This window comes from Panthera leo, chromosome F2 (assembly GCF_018350215.1).
Source record: "Panthera leo isolate Ple1 chromosome F2, P.leo_Ple1_pat1.1, whole genome shotgun sequence".
Classification (NCBI taxonomy): Eukaryota; Metazoa; Chordata; class Mammalia; order Carnivora; family Felidae; genus Panthera; species Panthera leo.
The window spans coordinates 75401704-75417945 of NC_056695.1; the positions used below are offsets into that span (position 1 = coordinate 75401704).

General features: G+C 50.6%; 1 protein-coding gene across 13 annotated transcripts in view; it reads right to left on the minus strand.

The window, feature by feature from the left end:
• ZFAT (zinc finger and AT-hook domain containing) overlaps positions 1–16242 on the minus strand; it is a 253317-nt gene that overhangs the window by 140506 nt on the left and 96569 nt on the right. For all 13 annotated transcript variants that reach the window (XM_042923645.1, XM_042923643.1, XM_042923651.1 and 10 more), the window contains 2 exons: positions 13932–14081; positions 11979–12152 (listed from right to left, as the gene is read on the minus strand). In XM_042923645.1, the coding sequence (XP_042779579.1) occupies positions 11979–12152; positions 13932–14081 (324 nt within the window). The remainder of the gene's footprint in view (positions 1–11978; positions 12153–13931; positions 14082–16242) is intronic.

Below are 16242 nucleotides of genomic sequence, written 5' to 3' on the forward strand. Positions count from 1 at the left end.
GCCAACATTCTAAACGCTTCCTGCAGATCAACTGAGTCCATCCATTCAATCCTCCAATTTACCTGTTCAGTTCTGGGTTACCAAATAATTGAAAATTACGGTGACATGGTGAGATCTGACACACATTAATCCAAGAAACGGACCATTTCCAGCAACATGGGGAACTAGCCTGAGAGGGCTGAGCCAGAACACTGCCTTATTTCTGGCACAATGCTTTGAGAGCATTAAGTGGGCAGCGTGATGCACCGTTAGAACACCCGAGACACAACAGCCATCCCGTTCCCAGAAATGAGTCTTAAGGAATTAGGTCAAAAGAAGGAAAAGTTCACATGCGAGAAAGGGTTTCTTGCCACCTAAGTTCTAGTGGGGAGAAAACGGAAAATGCTGCCCTGTCCAAAAACAAGGGACTGGTTATGCCGCTCACGGATCACCCACCACCTTCCTGGGACATTACACACCCCCTCACTGTGCCATTCGTAGACTCTGCAGCCACAAACAATAATTACAATTATTAATTTTAAAGCCATAAGAACAGTGTTTATACTGTACCAACTATGTTCCATAAGAATGTGAGAAATGATCGGAAAAGAATTTTTAAAAGAGTAATTTATTTATGAGGTGACTGAATTCTGAGCACACGTGCAGGAAAGGGCTAGATCTTTGGGGCTGTTGTTTTCATGTCTGCTGTACAACGGAAGAGCATTTCGGATAAATTAGCAGCCGTCTCTGAAAGGCCATCAACTATGACACACGATTTCAGAAGACAGACCTTTTGACGTGGAACCTTTACGGCATCAGCGGTTCTGAACCTGAAGTTCTAGAGAGTTCGCTGTCTTTTAAAACATCACCCGGGCCCTGCTGGGCTGAAAAAGGCAGTGGCCTAATTTGGCCAAGAATCCCAGGCCACTTCTTGTCTGCTGAGGCGGCATTTAACTTCTGTAAACACTCAAAAGTCATTCTGAGCCAAGTCCTGTCAACGAGGAGGGCACAAGAAAGCGGAGTCCTACCACCTTCTGGAGAAACACTCGGGAGGAGGGCTCGCCCGGCTTCCTGACAAGAACAAATACCACAGCGGAAAGGGGGAACCCGCAGGGGCAAAGTTACAGTCTACGGAATTTAGAATCTCAGCCACGGAGGAGTTCCTTCCTATTTGACCCAGAGGCCCAGATGTTAAAGGTCGAAATCCCAACAACCCAGATGAACCTCACAAATAATGTTGAAGGGAAGAAGCCAGACACGAAAGCGCACGTATTAAATGAACTAGTTCATACAAAGTTCAAGGACCGGCCAGATCCAGTACAGAGTTACAAGTGCGGCCGGTTGCTACCTTGAGGAGGAAGCAGGGGATGGCCGCGGGGGAGGGCAGAGGCCTTCTGAGGGACTGGCGACGTCCTGGGTCTTATCCTGGCATATGGTCACTTGGCCGAGCTGCCTGCGATAGCTCAGTGCGCTGTACCTTTATGAAGCACGCACTTCTGTGCACGGGTATCATCGTACCTTAGTTTTAGAAAGTTAAGGGGGAAAAAAAAAGCACCACAACAAGAACAAAATAGGGTACTTCCCCCAGGAGGGACTTGGGAACGGGCACCACCAGATGAGTTCAAGAAAGAGAGAAGGGGCGCCTGGGTGGCTTGGTCGGTTAAGCGTCTGACTTCGGCTCAGGTCATGATCTCGCGGTCCGTGGGTTCGAGCCCCGTGTCGGGCTCTGTGCCGACAGCTCAGAGCCTGGAGCCTGTTTCAGATTCTGTGTCTCCCTCTCTCTCTGCCCCTCCCCCGTTCATACTCTGTCTCTCTCTGTCTCAAAAATAAATAAACGTTAAAAAAAAAAATTTAAGAAAGAGAGAAAAGATGTGTCGGGTAGTTCAAAGATGAAGTCTGAGGGCAGCAGGACCGTCTGTGGATGATGCTGGCGGCCGCTGCAGGGGATAAGAAAAAAGACACCGTCAGCACAACTCACCCCTGTGACCTTCGGTTCGGCATCTTTGTGAGCGCCGGGCTGGCGGGAGGTTTCCTCTGCAGACCCCGCAGCTCGTTCTGGAAGCACGACGTTTTACCATCGGCTCCCATCTCCCTCAGAAGGTGCGATCTGGTACAACTCCCCTTCAGAGATGGGAGTGTGGGGGTACAAACGTCACCTCCACTGCTTCTGTTCAGCCCTCTGGGTTTCCGTTAGGAGGAGACTCCTAACACGAACTCCTCAGCCGGCAATCCACGGCCGACTGGCTGACGGAACAAAGCTGACCACTGACCTGGGGGGCACTGGCTGGGCCTGGTGACAGGACGTGGACAGAACTCAAGTGCCACCGGACAGTAAAGGAAAACACAGGGTCTCGTGTCCGGTGATCCTGGGAACTGCCCTTTACTCAGGCCTTACTCAGCGTGTCATGTCAGGACAGAGGGGACAGGATTTAGCGGTAGGGAGAGGGAAGGAAGGAACAGAAATCCGTTCTCGCCTTGCGTTAGACAAAGCGAGATCCCCCCGCCCCAAGGGATCTGGGAGTGCCCTCCGGCCGAAGTCCTTTCTGCCGTGGGGGAAAGATGAACGTGCAAGACAGAGGGCAGGACAGCCGGTGGAAGGGCTGCCTGGCTGTGCACCCCGTGCTCAAGTAGGAGGCTCTCCCAAGTAGAGGGGAGCAGCAGTTACCCCGCACTTGCTGGCAGCTGGGGCGGGGGAGCTCACTCCAGTATGGATGTCGCCCCTGCCAGGTGACCAGCACCTAGAAAACACACTGGTGAGGGGGTGCCTGGGTGGCTCAGTCGGTGAAGCGTCCGACTTCAGCCCAGGTCACGATCTCCCGGTCCGTGAGTTCGAGCCCCGCGTCGGGCTCTGGGTTGATGGCTCAGAACCTGGAGCCTGCCTCCGATTCTGTGTCTCCCTCTCTCTCTGCCCCTCCCCCGTTCATGCTCTGTCTCTCTCTGTCTCAAAAATAAATAAACGTTAAAAAAAAAAACAAAACACCGGTGAGGATATGGGGGAAAGGGCACGCTGGTATCCTGTTGGTGGGAATATAAATTGGTTCAACCACTATGGAAAACAACATGGAGGCTCCTCAAGAAATTAAAGATGGATCTACTAACCCATCTACAATCTACCAGCCAATGTACACACCCGGAAGAATGAGCAGGATTTCCAAGAGCTATCTGGGTCATCAGAGCATTATTCACAACAGTCAAGGCACAGACAAGCCAAATGCTATCAACGGGTGAGTGGATAATAAAGATGGGGTACACACGAACAACAGGATATTATTCAGCCACGAGAAAGGAGAACGTCTTGCCACTTTCAACATGGACGGACCCTGAGGGCATTATGCTAAGTGAGCTAAGTCAGACGGACAAAGGCAAGCACCGTCTGCACTTCTATGAGGAATCTAAAGCTGTCAAACTTGAAAGAAAGAAAAAAAACAGAGTAAAATGGTGGTTAGCAGGGGAAGAGGGGGATAGAGACTGATGATGCTGAAGGGTTCAAACCTGCAGTGGGGATTACATAAGCCACGGGCGAGCTAATGCACAAGATGATGGATACAGAAACAATACTGTACTTAGGATACAACGTGATAAACACTGCGACGATGGCAATACATCACAGCCACGTAGCAAACTCTCCGAACACCTTAATTTTACACAAGGTTGTGTGTTAAATACATCCAATAAAATAAGAATCCTACCAAAAAAACCATGTGATGTGATCGACATTAACTGAACTACTGCGGTAATCGTTTCACAATATACACAACACGCCAAATCCGTGTTGGACGCCTTAAACCGATACAGTGTTACATGTCAGTTACGTCTCAGTAAGACTGGAAAAATACGCTTAAAAAAAAGAAAAGGAAAAGAATACAGGCACAGCACCTGTCAGCTTCCTTTGTCTCTTACTTCACCCTCATCTGTTTGATGGGCTTCCCTGAGGATGGCTCCAGCTGCTTAGTTACTTTAAATAGAGCTCTATATAAAACCAGGGAGAGGTGGAGTGGTAGAAAAATCTAAACCATCGGGTGAAAATAAGACCATGCCCTCTGTCTCCTGGCATCTGGAGTCCATCGGCACACAAAGGAGACAAGCGATGGAAAATTCCTTCCGATTTAAGGCACTTTGCTTGAGATACCTGTTAAGTCACTGCTGCCTAATCAAATTTTATGTGGGCCCCTCAAACTTGAAGGGGCACTAAAATACTTAAATATGCACAAACCAGACTATTAGTAGTAATAATAGCTAGAGGCATGAAGGTGAAAACACCTGATTATGACTGTTTATCCAGTCTTACTGCAAAAGGTGATGTTTTGCATAAGTAAATTTATCAGAACACTGACTTTAGCTTTTTCAACACTGATACTCTTTAAATATTAACTATTGCACCGTGCCATCCTGATGAGAGAATATCTGAGAGAAGAGAAATGTGATCTTTCCTAAATGACAGAGATGGTGCGGATTAAGCATTACAAATAGCCATCCCTATGCTGTGTCCAGAGTTACTGAGAATATGAGGACACTGACCGCCAGGGGAACAGGTATATCCACCCAACATTTAGAATGAACTGACACACTTAATAGGACCCCAAGTAATCTTCCCATAGCCCACAGTGGGAGGTAATGCCCTCCCCCAAACATATCCGGGTCCCGATCCCCAGAGCCTATTACCTTCCATGGCAAAAGGGACTTTGCAGATGTGACCCAGTTAAGGATCTTGAGATCAATTACCCTGTACCATTCAGGTGGGCTCCGTGAAATCGCAAGGGTCCCTATGGCAGATAGGCAGGAGGGTCAGGGTCACAGAGGAGCTATGATCGTGGAAGCAGAGGGACAGACAGATTGGCAGGGCTCTGCTGCTGCCTTTGAACGTGAAGGCAGGGGCTCATGAGCCAAAGGGTACCGACAGACTCTAGAAGCTGCAGAGTCTAAAGAAACAGATTCTCCCCTCCAGCCTCCAGAAAGAATGCAGCCCCTACTTGCTGACAACTTGATTTTAGATTTCTGAGCCCCACAACTGTCATGTAATACATCTGTGTTGATTTAAGCCACTAAATTTGTGCTTGTTTGTCACTGTGGCCACAAGAAACTAACAGGGCTGTGAGGACCGGTTCATGGTCACACAGGCGGGAAGTCGTTCCAACCTGGGTCTGCCCTCCAGAGCCCACCATTGCACCCACTCTGCCTACTGCCTCTCCACACAGCCTGGCCCATGGGGGTGTGCTGCCTAATACAAGAAAAGCTCCCTGGAGCGCCTGGGTGGCTCAGTCGGTTGAGCATCTGACTCTTGTTTTCGGCTCAGGTCACGATCCCAGGGTCATGGGATTAAGCCCTGTGTTGGGCTCTATGCTGAGTATGGAACCTGCTTAAGATTCTCTCCCTCCCTCCCTCTCCCCGCCCCCCCACCCCGCCACCTTCTGCCCCTTCCCCCGCTGTGTGTGCACAGACTCCCTCTCTCTAAAAGAAAAAAGAAAAAAATTTTTAAAAGGCAGCACAGCACACTCTGCAGCAGGTATTTCGCAGAGCACTGTCCCCACAGTCCCAGCATCGGCAGTAATCTAGGCAGTGGCAACTCAGAACAGAAACAGCTACCGCGACAAAAACACAGTTTAAAGAAGTCTCTGTACTTTTAAGACCGAACTTCGGGCAACTGCAGACTGAAGAGACTGATGGCTCTCTGTAATTAGCACATCAGTTCTGATACAAGGAGGAATGGATCAGCGTTAGACATGGAAAGAAACGGAGGGCGGCACAGAGCCAGAGAAAAGAGCAGGAACGGGCAGGGCGCCACAACTGGGTGGAGGTTCCAGATACTTTGCCAGGGATTTGCAATTTGTGGCTTGAGAACCCTGTACCCTGGTGAGGTTTTAGGTAACCAAGCCTTATTCAACAGTTACATCTGTGTATTAGTCTAAGCTAACTATTCAGTGAGCTGTCTGGCGCATTTTATACTACGGGCTGTTACTCCTATGGTTTATAAAAAGCTGAGAGAAAGTGTTTCGGGTGCACCCAGCCAGGGTGCACATATAAAAAGGCACTGCAGTCGGTCCTCCCTCTGTGGCCCGCCACCCAGACACAGGCCGGTAAAGGCCACAGAAACCCACCGAGCCCATGCCCACCCCTGGCCCTTAACCTTTAACTCCAGGGTGAGCTGGTGAAAGGGTAAGAGCGACGAGGATGCTGTGCAGGGACCAGTCGCACTGGAGCCTAGGACATGAACTTGGAGGGGTCAACCAGCCAGTTGCTCAGGTACCACTTTCCATTGGTTAACTTCCCGGTTCCAGAGTGTATGTTTTTAGAAGTAAAGAGACCCCGGAGAAGCGGGGCTACTTTATCCTACGATGATTCCGCCTTTAGAGGAAAGACGAGAAAAAGCAAGTCCACACTTACATCTCCCAGAGTATCTCCACATGTAGCCACGGCATCTCTTATTATCAGCTGAAGGAGCGAGGGGAAAAATGCTACGTCCTCCACTCAGACCTAAGTTCCACACTCGACTCTCCACTTGTCTAATTACGACACATACAAGAGTGCTTAAAGCTCGGATAATTCCTCTTTGTAAGTTTTGCCAGAAAACTTCTTAACTCAAGTGCATGAGGGCAGGTCAGATGGGGCGGGGGAAGGGGGGGTGCCCGAAGGAATTAGCACGGAGCTTCAAAGAGCTTTTTATTTCATGATTAGAGGATTCCTGTTTGATTACCTAACAGTAAGGCGCTGCCCCATTTCACCTTCCCCATCTGCTAGGGGAGGCGGAATCCTGTAAGAGCCTCTAGACCGCACATGTGTAGGCCGCCTTCAAAGTCAAAAGGGAGGAAATATGCTACGGCATGATTTTTGCATTAACTTCTTTCATGCCGTTGGCCTACACGCAAAGGGCTTACTAAGGCCCTTCACAGATCAGTGTCCCTCTTTGTACATACTGACCGGCAAACCTTTCTAACTGAGACCTGCACCCACCCTGACCTATCCCTTCCGAGGCACAGTAATGAGCCCCTCTGGGAAACAAGAATGAATAAACAGGGACACATCACTTTAAAGAAGCCAATAAATGTGAAAAATTGGCCTTGCAAGCAGGTAACAGGAGAGGGTAACTACTCAATTCCTTTTCACTGAAAGATACCCAAAAAGATTCATTTAATGGTGAGTTCGTCTACCGTGCTTTAAAACATCCAATTCACAAGCATTTGATTTAATAGAAGTATCCAAGCGAGGACATGGGGGAAATAAGTGCTTCTGTATGCCAAGCACGGTATGCCAGGTACTTTACATTTTTTTCACTCATTCAACCAACAAACATTTATTGAGCACCTACTACACACACACACACACACACACACACACACACACACACACACACACACACACGCCAGGCACTGGTTTAGGTGCCAGGGCTACAAAACAAAGCAGATGTAGAAGGTCAAAACTCCTGGGGCACCTGGGTGGCTCAGTCGGTTAGGCGTCCGACATCGGCTCAGGTCATGATCTCACGGTTCATGGGTTCGAGCCCCGCATCGGGCTCTGTGCTGACAGCTCGGAGCCTGGAGCCTGTTTCTGTGTTTCCCTCTCTCTCTGCCCCTCCCCCACTCACGCTCTGTCTCCCTCTGTCTCAAAAATAAAAGCAAACATTAAAAAAAGGTTGTTTTTTTTTTTTAAAAAAAAAAAAAAAAGGTCAAAAATCCCTGCTAGAGCAGCTTACAGTCCAATGGAAGACACAGCAAGTCAAGAATAAGGAAATTACAATGCACGTTAGAGACAGAGGACAGTAAGAGACACAGAAGAGGGGTACCTGGGTGGCTCAGCTGGTTGGGCGTCCAACTTCAGCTCAGGTCATGATCTCACAGCTTGTGGGTTTAAGCCCCACATCAGGCTCTGTGCTGACGGCTCAGAGCCTGGAGCCTGCTTTGGATTCTATATCTCCCTCTCTCTCTGCCCTTCCCCCACTCACACTCTGTCTCTCTCTCAAAAATAAATAAACATTAAAAAAAAAAAAGAAAAAAACACACAAGAAAGTACGAAGGAACTGGGAAGAGTTCAAGTGGCAGAGACAAACACATGTTCGTCACAGAAACGACACAGGACACCTGAGACAGAGAAGGCAAGAAGAGACACGTCAGGGCCAGGAGGGCTCTGAAGGATCTGGCGGGCTGCTGGAGTTTGACACACCCCCAGAAACTGGGAAGCCTTCCACATAAACGGTTGGAAGCACGGGGAGACCGGGAGACGCCCCAGGAACAAGTGCGGAAACCTGCGGATTGAGCACTGTGAGCTTCCAAGAGGGAGAAGTCAGCGCGAAGGTGGCCCCAGGAAAGGAGACTGAGAAGGAGCAGCGAGACAGCAGGTGAAGCCCAGGTAAGTGGGTGCACCTTCTGTCATCTGATCCCCAAGGCCATCAGGCACGGGGGTATAATCATCCCCATTTTACTGCTGAGGCAACGGAGGCTCAGAGAAGTAATGTGACCCAGGCCACGCCAAGAGGCGGTGGGAGATAAGAGCGGCTCGGGCCTCCACAGCCCTGCCTCTGCCTACCCCACACAGCTTCTCTGTGAGGCAAGCTATTGAATCGTCACCGACACAACAGAGTAAAAACCAAGTCATTCCAGGCAGGTCTTAAACGTCTGTTTCCAAATAAAGAGCTGGGGTGCCTGGGTGGCTCAGTCGGTTAAGCGTCCCACTTCAGCTCAGGTCATGATATCACGGGGTTCATGGGTTCGAGCCCTGTGTCGGGCTCTGTGCTGACAACTCAGAGCCTGGAGCCTGTTTCGGACTCTGCGTCTCCTCTCTCTCTGCCCCTCCCCTGCTCATTCTTTCTCTCTCTCTCTCTCTCTCTCTCAGATATAAATAAACATTAAAAATAAATAAATAAAGAGCTAATTCTAGGGTTACAGGCTGACAGCCTCATCAAAGCAGCCAAACCCCTGATCCCAGCACTTCTCCCTGAGGAATTCAAAGCACGTGTCATGTTGTCACATAGCTCCCAAGGGCATCCCTGGGGAGGGAGAGAGTGTCCTTCTTTGGTGGAGAGTAGGGTATTTTTCTTAATTTGACCAATCAGTTTCAAAGCTTATCCAAAAGGATAATAACTGAGAAAACCTAAGAGATGTCCAGAAAAAAAGAAAAAGGAATAACATATGTGTGCATACAATGATTTATAAAAATGGATTTATAAAACCATACTCTAGACACAGATTATCCAAACAGACAAAAATCTCAGAACATGCCCAGCATCTTGAGAAATTCAAATTTCAAAACAAAATGAACAGAACAGATTTCTCTGCAAATATTTTAATTGATAACTGTTAAAAAAAAAAAGATCCCTATCACACCCCACACACCAAAATAAATTTCAAGGATATTACATTTAATAAACATTATAAACCCCCAAAATAAAACTTGAAGAAAATACAAAAGAATTTTCCCCTAATACGTGGAGGGTTTCTTTCAACACAGAGAAATCATGAAGAAAAAAATAAAGGAAAAGACAGATAAATTTACATATGCAAAGTTATTTTACTTCTGTACATAAAAAACCGTGACAAACAAAATGTCAGTGCAAATGGTAAGCTGGAGGGAAATGTTTGCACCATTATGACAAACCACTGATATGCAAAGAGCTTTTAAAATTCATCAAGATGTGAGCGCCACGGAAAAAGTGGGTAGGAGATGGAACTAAACTTTTCTCAAAGCTTTTTTAAAATTGCAAAGAAAAAGAAGCGCCTACAGTTTGATCATAGGTACACAGCAGACTGTCCATGAAGCTGGGACATCTGGCCTGTGATCCAGCAACCCACATATCAAGCTGGCCTTCGAGACAACACGAGACTGGAAGCCCTCGGGAAGAAAAGACCAGCCCCAACTCAGACTGGGTGAAGCTACCCTGCCCCACGGAGTTCCAGATCTTCACCAGCCACCTGCCTCTGGACTCACAGAGCACAGAGGCGGAGAGGGACCCAGGAAGCGTGACGGTCTCATGTCCTTGTCCTGACGCACCAAACTCAGGCCCAGGTGGGGCAGACAGCTGGTGCCCTTCAGGAAGGCTGCCTTCCTGCTTTGACCAGACGCCTCCTTTGCCTATCCAAATTCCCTTTCCTGCTGAAGGGCTCGGGGAAGCAAGTGACGTGACACGTGTCATAAGCTGAGTATGTCACTGCCGTGCCCGCCCTGACACGCTGCCCACTCCAGCGGTCCCCTCCGCACCTGACGGTGGTCGGTCCACAGCCCCTGATCAGACACGCCCCGCCTCCCCAAAGCCTTTCAGGCCAGAACCCAGACCTCAGAGCCCTGCATGAGGCCACAGTGTCCCTCCCTGGCCCCAAGAGTGCCCCCCCAGACCCTGACACCACAGCCCCGTGGACACCCCAGAACTCCCGGCACTGAGGACGGCCGCTCGTCATTAGTGACACTGTGTTATTAGGCATTTCAGTGAGTTGGGTGCTTCCATGTCAAAAAATAACAGAGGCACAGAACTCATGAATAATTACATGACTTAATGCTTTCATTACTCAGGATAAGACTGCTTTACTGTCACTGCATTTTTAATTATTTTGCTTATGGATTTTCTTATTTATAGCACACTGCTGAAGTCTGAATAGTTATGGCTCTGGCCTCCACTGAGCCTTGGACAAGCCCTGGATCTTGAACTCTAACGAAGCCTCGCTGAGCATGCGGCCTCTCCACAATACCCCAAGCTCACCCAGATGCACACACACACCAGCATGGGTTCCCTGGAACATTCTACAATGAAGGTGTCACCTAATGGCTATATCGCTCTCGAAAAGTAACTGTTGAAATCACTCTGATTGTTACGGTGAACTCCAGTTTTTGTATATGATTGTGCTTCAATACCAATATACTTATAAATATGGTATATTCACAACACCCTGCGACAACTGGGGTTTTTAAAGGAAAATAAATAAAGGTTAAAGGCTTTTGCGGTTTAGCTGCCTGGCTTCCTACAACGATTCTGCGTGTCTTCCCTCTATCCTGCCCCTCTCAGGGAGACTCTCCTGGACACTGTGACCACTGCCCACCACATGTCCTGCCCACGGCGACTCACACCCTCCTCCCGGGGCTGCGAGCCGCCTTCCATCACCGCATCCATCTTCAGCACAGCTGTGTGTGGTTTCCCCCCCCCCGCCCCCCCCCCCACTGGGCTATAAACTCCCCAGAGCCGGAGGCTGCTCCTTACTGACCCTACACCCCAGGCACAGCTGGACCGGAGAAAGAACTCGATCCATGGTTCTTAATGAAGGAATGAAAGTAGAAATCCACTGAAGTGTACTTCACCAAGGTCAGATTTGCCCAAGCATTGTGTGTATTTTAGACTGAGCCCCACTTTGGGGCTGAATATCAACCCCTGCGGTGGCTTAGCTGATATGCGTCCACTTGAGTGTGAACCAAGTGGACCAGGTGTGATCAGGTCGAGTGTGATCGTGAGCGTGGCTGCCACTCGAGGTCCTCAGGCTCTGGTGGGGGTGGAGGGCTGAAGAAGGTTCCAACTTTGAGATCAAGGCCTCCCGAGGGTGCCTTGTTCCCTGAAGCAGCGTCCCCTCTGGCCCTATGTATACACACGAGTGTGCGCACGCACACACACACACACACACACACACACACACACACACACAGGGTTCAGCAAGCACTGGTGGAGGTCAGGCAAGCCTCCGACACTGAACACAGGGAAAATGAGGAAGCAGGTGAGTTCTGTCCCCTCTCTCCCAGGACTGAAATTCTACAAGACACAGCTCTGTCTCGCCTGTAGGCAACACATCCACAGTTTCTGCTGAACTTGGAATGTCAGCTTCAAACCACACTTTTGGGTTTTTGTGGGTTTTTTTGAGAGAGAGAGAGAGCACATGATGCCAGACACGGGGCCCCATCCCACTGACCGTAAGATCACGGCCAGAGCCGAAATCAACAGTCAGGCGTCTAACCCACTGAGCCACCCAGGCGCCCCTCAAACCACACTTTCAAGAGGGAAACAAACTCACTATGGTACAGAGTCCCGGACTCACCGTCAGCAGTGTGAAGGAGCTTGTGACTCTTCAACGTCCCTTTTGATTTGAATTTCTTGCCACACATGTCACACAGGTGGGTTTTCTCAGTGCTGTGACGGTTCATGTGAGCCTTGAGGTTACTCTTGCTGCGAGTTGCATACTCGCATAAAGAACATTTGAAGGGTTTCACACCTACCAGAGGAGGGGAAAAAAACACACAGAATCACACACACACACACCCCCCTATCTGCACCCGTGTGTGCATCCCAAGGATACACGTGCACATCCACTTTGAACAAAGCGGTGCACCTGCCTGTCCCTGAACATGGCGCACACCTGTCTCGCCGTGCTCCTCCATGCTGTTCCTTCGGCCCGCCATGCCCTTCCTCCCGGCTCTGCCAGGGCTCCCCTGGGCGGTCTCCTCTGGCCCGCCCAAGCGAATGTCCTCGACCCCTCTGCTAGCTGTACTGCTACAGTGCATCACAAGCCGTTCACACTGCCGCTCCCCACGGTCTGGGAACCCCTTGAGGGCACGGACCCCGGGCAGTCCCTGCAGCACACGTTCACTCAATCCAACGGGACTGAGGTGAGCTGACAAAAATTCAAGGAAACAAGGGTCTGTGTGCAAAACCCAACGTGCTCGGGCACCTAGGATCAGATGTGAAAGCACGTTTTCATACACCCAACAGAACCCTGACATCAGCTGGTGTTGGGCTAATGGCCTGGACTGTGGGGCATCCTGGCTGCTCTCCCTTCACTCAGCAAACACCTGCTGAGGACCTGCTCCATATTGAGCGCGGGATTGGGGGGGGGGGGGTGTTCTCTGAAGCGGAGAAGCCCCTGCCCCTGCGGCCTCTGTCCGGGGGGGAATGTAAAGTGAAAAAGGCTGCGACACCTGGTGCCACGGGCATGGGGAGAGGGACGCTGTTCCCGACACCGAGTGCAGGGGGAGCCTGCCACGCTGCACGCCCGGCAGGTTCAGCCCCTGTCTGCGAGGCCTGAGGCTTGGCAGTGGAGGAAACTGAGGCTTCAGGGAGGCTGCAAGGTGTGCCCGGGGCACAGAGCTGGGGTGCACCCGTGCTGGTAAACAAACGCACCTCCCCCACCGCGGCTTTGACCTCAGCTCCTTCTGCCTGGTGTGGGCCCTGCTGCATTGCTGACCAACCCGACCGCCTCTCCCTTCCTGACAGCACTTCCCCCGAGGCCTGAGAGCAGGTGCTTCTGGCCACACCGTAGAAACTCTTCATCCTCTGTCCTCCCCAGGAGCCCTCTTGTTTTCCTGCCCGCAGCTTCCCAGTTTCCTAACTCACAGGCGGGACCTCTGCAAACATCCGGAAGGGCTCCCCCTGCCCCCACCACCGAGCCTCACCCCCAGGAGAGCCACGTCCCTACGGCGGGAGGCAAAGTAGGTGGCCCACTGTCTCTGGCAGTCTCCCGACCTCCAATGCCCAAAGCCCCAGAGTGTGCTCCCCGTTCCTCCCCTCTTAGGCAAGCACCCCGAAAGCACAGCCTGTGTTCCTCCCGCCTCCTGGATTCTTCCTCCACGATGCTGGGACCAGACGACGTTCTGCTGTCCTCTTCGCCTTTGCTCATTTGTCCAACACCAACACTTCCTCAGCACCTACCGAGCCAGTGCACCACGGCCGCCACCAGTCACCTCCGTGACTGAGACAGTGCTGTTCCTGTCCTCCTGAAGCCCGCTGCCTAGTGCAGGGGTCGTGCGGATTTATTTCGCTGCAATCCCAACGAAAGCTACAAAGAACTGCACGCCTCTGCTCACTGCACTTGCCACTGAACAGGCAGCGACTGAAATCACGGAGCTCAGCTGGCTGCTGCACACGTTTCTGGGTAAGTGGAAGGAAGTCTAACTGCAGGGCGCATGGCGACACGGCTTCCCCCTAAAGCGCTCCCGCGTGAAGCTCAGAAGCAGGACATTGAAAGGATGCTCCATCCTGAGAGATGAGTACTCACCTTCGTGAGCCCAAATATGACGCTGAAGGTCTGAGCCGTTCTTCATGAAATAGAAATCACAATACGGGCACTTCATGGCTCTCTTTCCAATCAGCCCTTTCAGCTGAACCCTCCTCCCAAGAACCTCGGAAATAGTGCTCATGGAGACCTCTAGATGAAAAGCAGGGTGATCATCAGAAGCCAAAGGAGATCGGCTCATGAAAGATGGACGTGAACCTCGTGACGGTGCCCGAACCCCAGCACTAACGTGACAAATCCAGATGTGCCCCATGGAGTCCAGCAATAGAATTTCGGCCTAAAAGTTAAACCAGAATCTACAAGTCTCAGATCTAAATATCTGTGAGCATAAAACGTGAGGGACAGAGAAACAATGCCACAAGGCACCGTCACACAAATGCAGGAAGCGAAATCATCTACAGGAGAAGTGACCCGGTCCCTCCAACAAATTGATGTCACGGGAACAAAAGTGGGCTGGGGTGTCCCACAGAATACAAGACACTCGAGTGACGTGACAACTAAAAACAAAACGCCTGAGTCTTGATTCAAACAATCTTCAGTGGACTCGGGAAATTTTAAATGAAGTAATGGTAGGTAATGATAAGGAATTACCATTAATTCTGTTTGTTTTGCCTGATTTTACTTTTGTTTTTATTTCAATTCTAGTTGGCTAGGGGCGCCTGGGTGGCTCAGTCGGTTGAGCGTCCGACTTCGCCTCAGGTCACGATCTCACAGTCCGTGACTTCGAGCCCCGCGTCGGGCCCTGTGCTGACAGCTCAGAGCCTGGAGCCTGCTTTGGATTCTGTGTCTCCCTCTCTCTGCCCCTAACCCAACTCTCATTCTGTCTCTCTCTCAAAAATAAACGTTAAAAAAAAAAAATGTTAAAAAAGATTCTAGTTGGCTAACATACAGGGTAAAATTGGTTTCAGATTTAGAACGTAACACATAGCACCCAGTGTTCCTCATAACAAGTCTGTTTTAATGGCGACCCAGTGGTTGTGTTCAGAAGACGCCCTTACTTGCTACAGATGCATCCTAAGTTCTTTTACGGGGAAATGGCATGCGTGTGGGATGAACTTGAAGATATTCTAGGACAAAAGTCTGGAGGGTCAGTACAGGAAACAAATCTGATAAAGGGCACGCGGGTGCAGAGGCCAGGCTGTTACGGATCCTTGGGGTCCCTCCTGTTACCCTGTTTTGTAGACATTTGAAGTTTCAGCCAAAGAGAAAGAACAGCTCACACACGTTCATGAGCAAAGGTTGGGTGGTTTAAATGAGCATCCCTGGCTCACACCGGACACGGGTGACACGGGACACAGGCCGACACGGGGAGGGCAGGACGAGGCCACCAGGACACCACGGGTGAAGGCCTCAGGGCTCCATCTGCTCCCGGACAGAACGTGAGAGTTCATGAACTCTGTGATCTCTCTACTTTTCCCCATTATCATCGGTAATCAGGCAGTCGGTGCCCAAAGACAAGAGCGGACACAAAACAAAGAGAAAAGGGACACGGACGCAGGGGAAGTGCACCGGCTTACCTGTCCCTCACTTCTGCCACACACAGCACCCATGTTAGCACCCATGTCTGTGCCCCCGGGCCTGCCCGTGTGACACCCAGATCTGGGGATGGGCCTTAACGGTGGCAGCCCTACCCCAAGGCTCTCACAGGGTGGCAAGGAGGTGGCAATGACCTGAACACAGGGGTCAGCGTCCCCAGCCGGGGAGCCCTCACATCCTCCCCAAGGAAGAACACAGAGAACACACGGGAATTAACGGGGCAGAATGGAGGAAATGTGTCCCAGTTGGCGAGAACAGAAGTGTGGCAGGCATGAGTGGCCAGGTGGCTCGTGCTCACACCTCTAAGTGGCTAAGGAAACCAGTGTGGGGAGACCCAGGGTGACAGTCACCCCGACTCGCCAAGGCTCCTCAGCCTGGGAGTGCACACCCTTCATAAACCACCCTGTTGGGGAACAAGCTTTTCACGGGGGCCAGGCACCGGCTTCCAGGGAGTGGAGTCTAGGTCAGACCTGCATTGTAAGTGACCCATCTGAAGGCATTCAAGGTGCACATGAAAAGGGGGGAGGGAGATGACAGTGTGGGGAGAGTATCTGAAGGCCAGATGAAAGGATAAAATGAAGTAAATGGTTATAAATTCCCAACCTTAAATAAAGGTAATCGTATGCCTTAAATTTACTCATACCTCCGTCCCTCTTTATTTCCATTTAGTGCAGTTGACATGTAGTGCTGTGTTTTAAAATAAACAGAAGCATTTTAGGGGTGCCTGGGTGGCTCAGTCAGTTAGGGGTCCAACTTG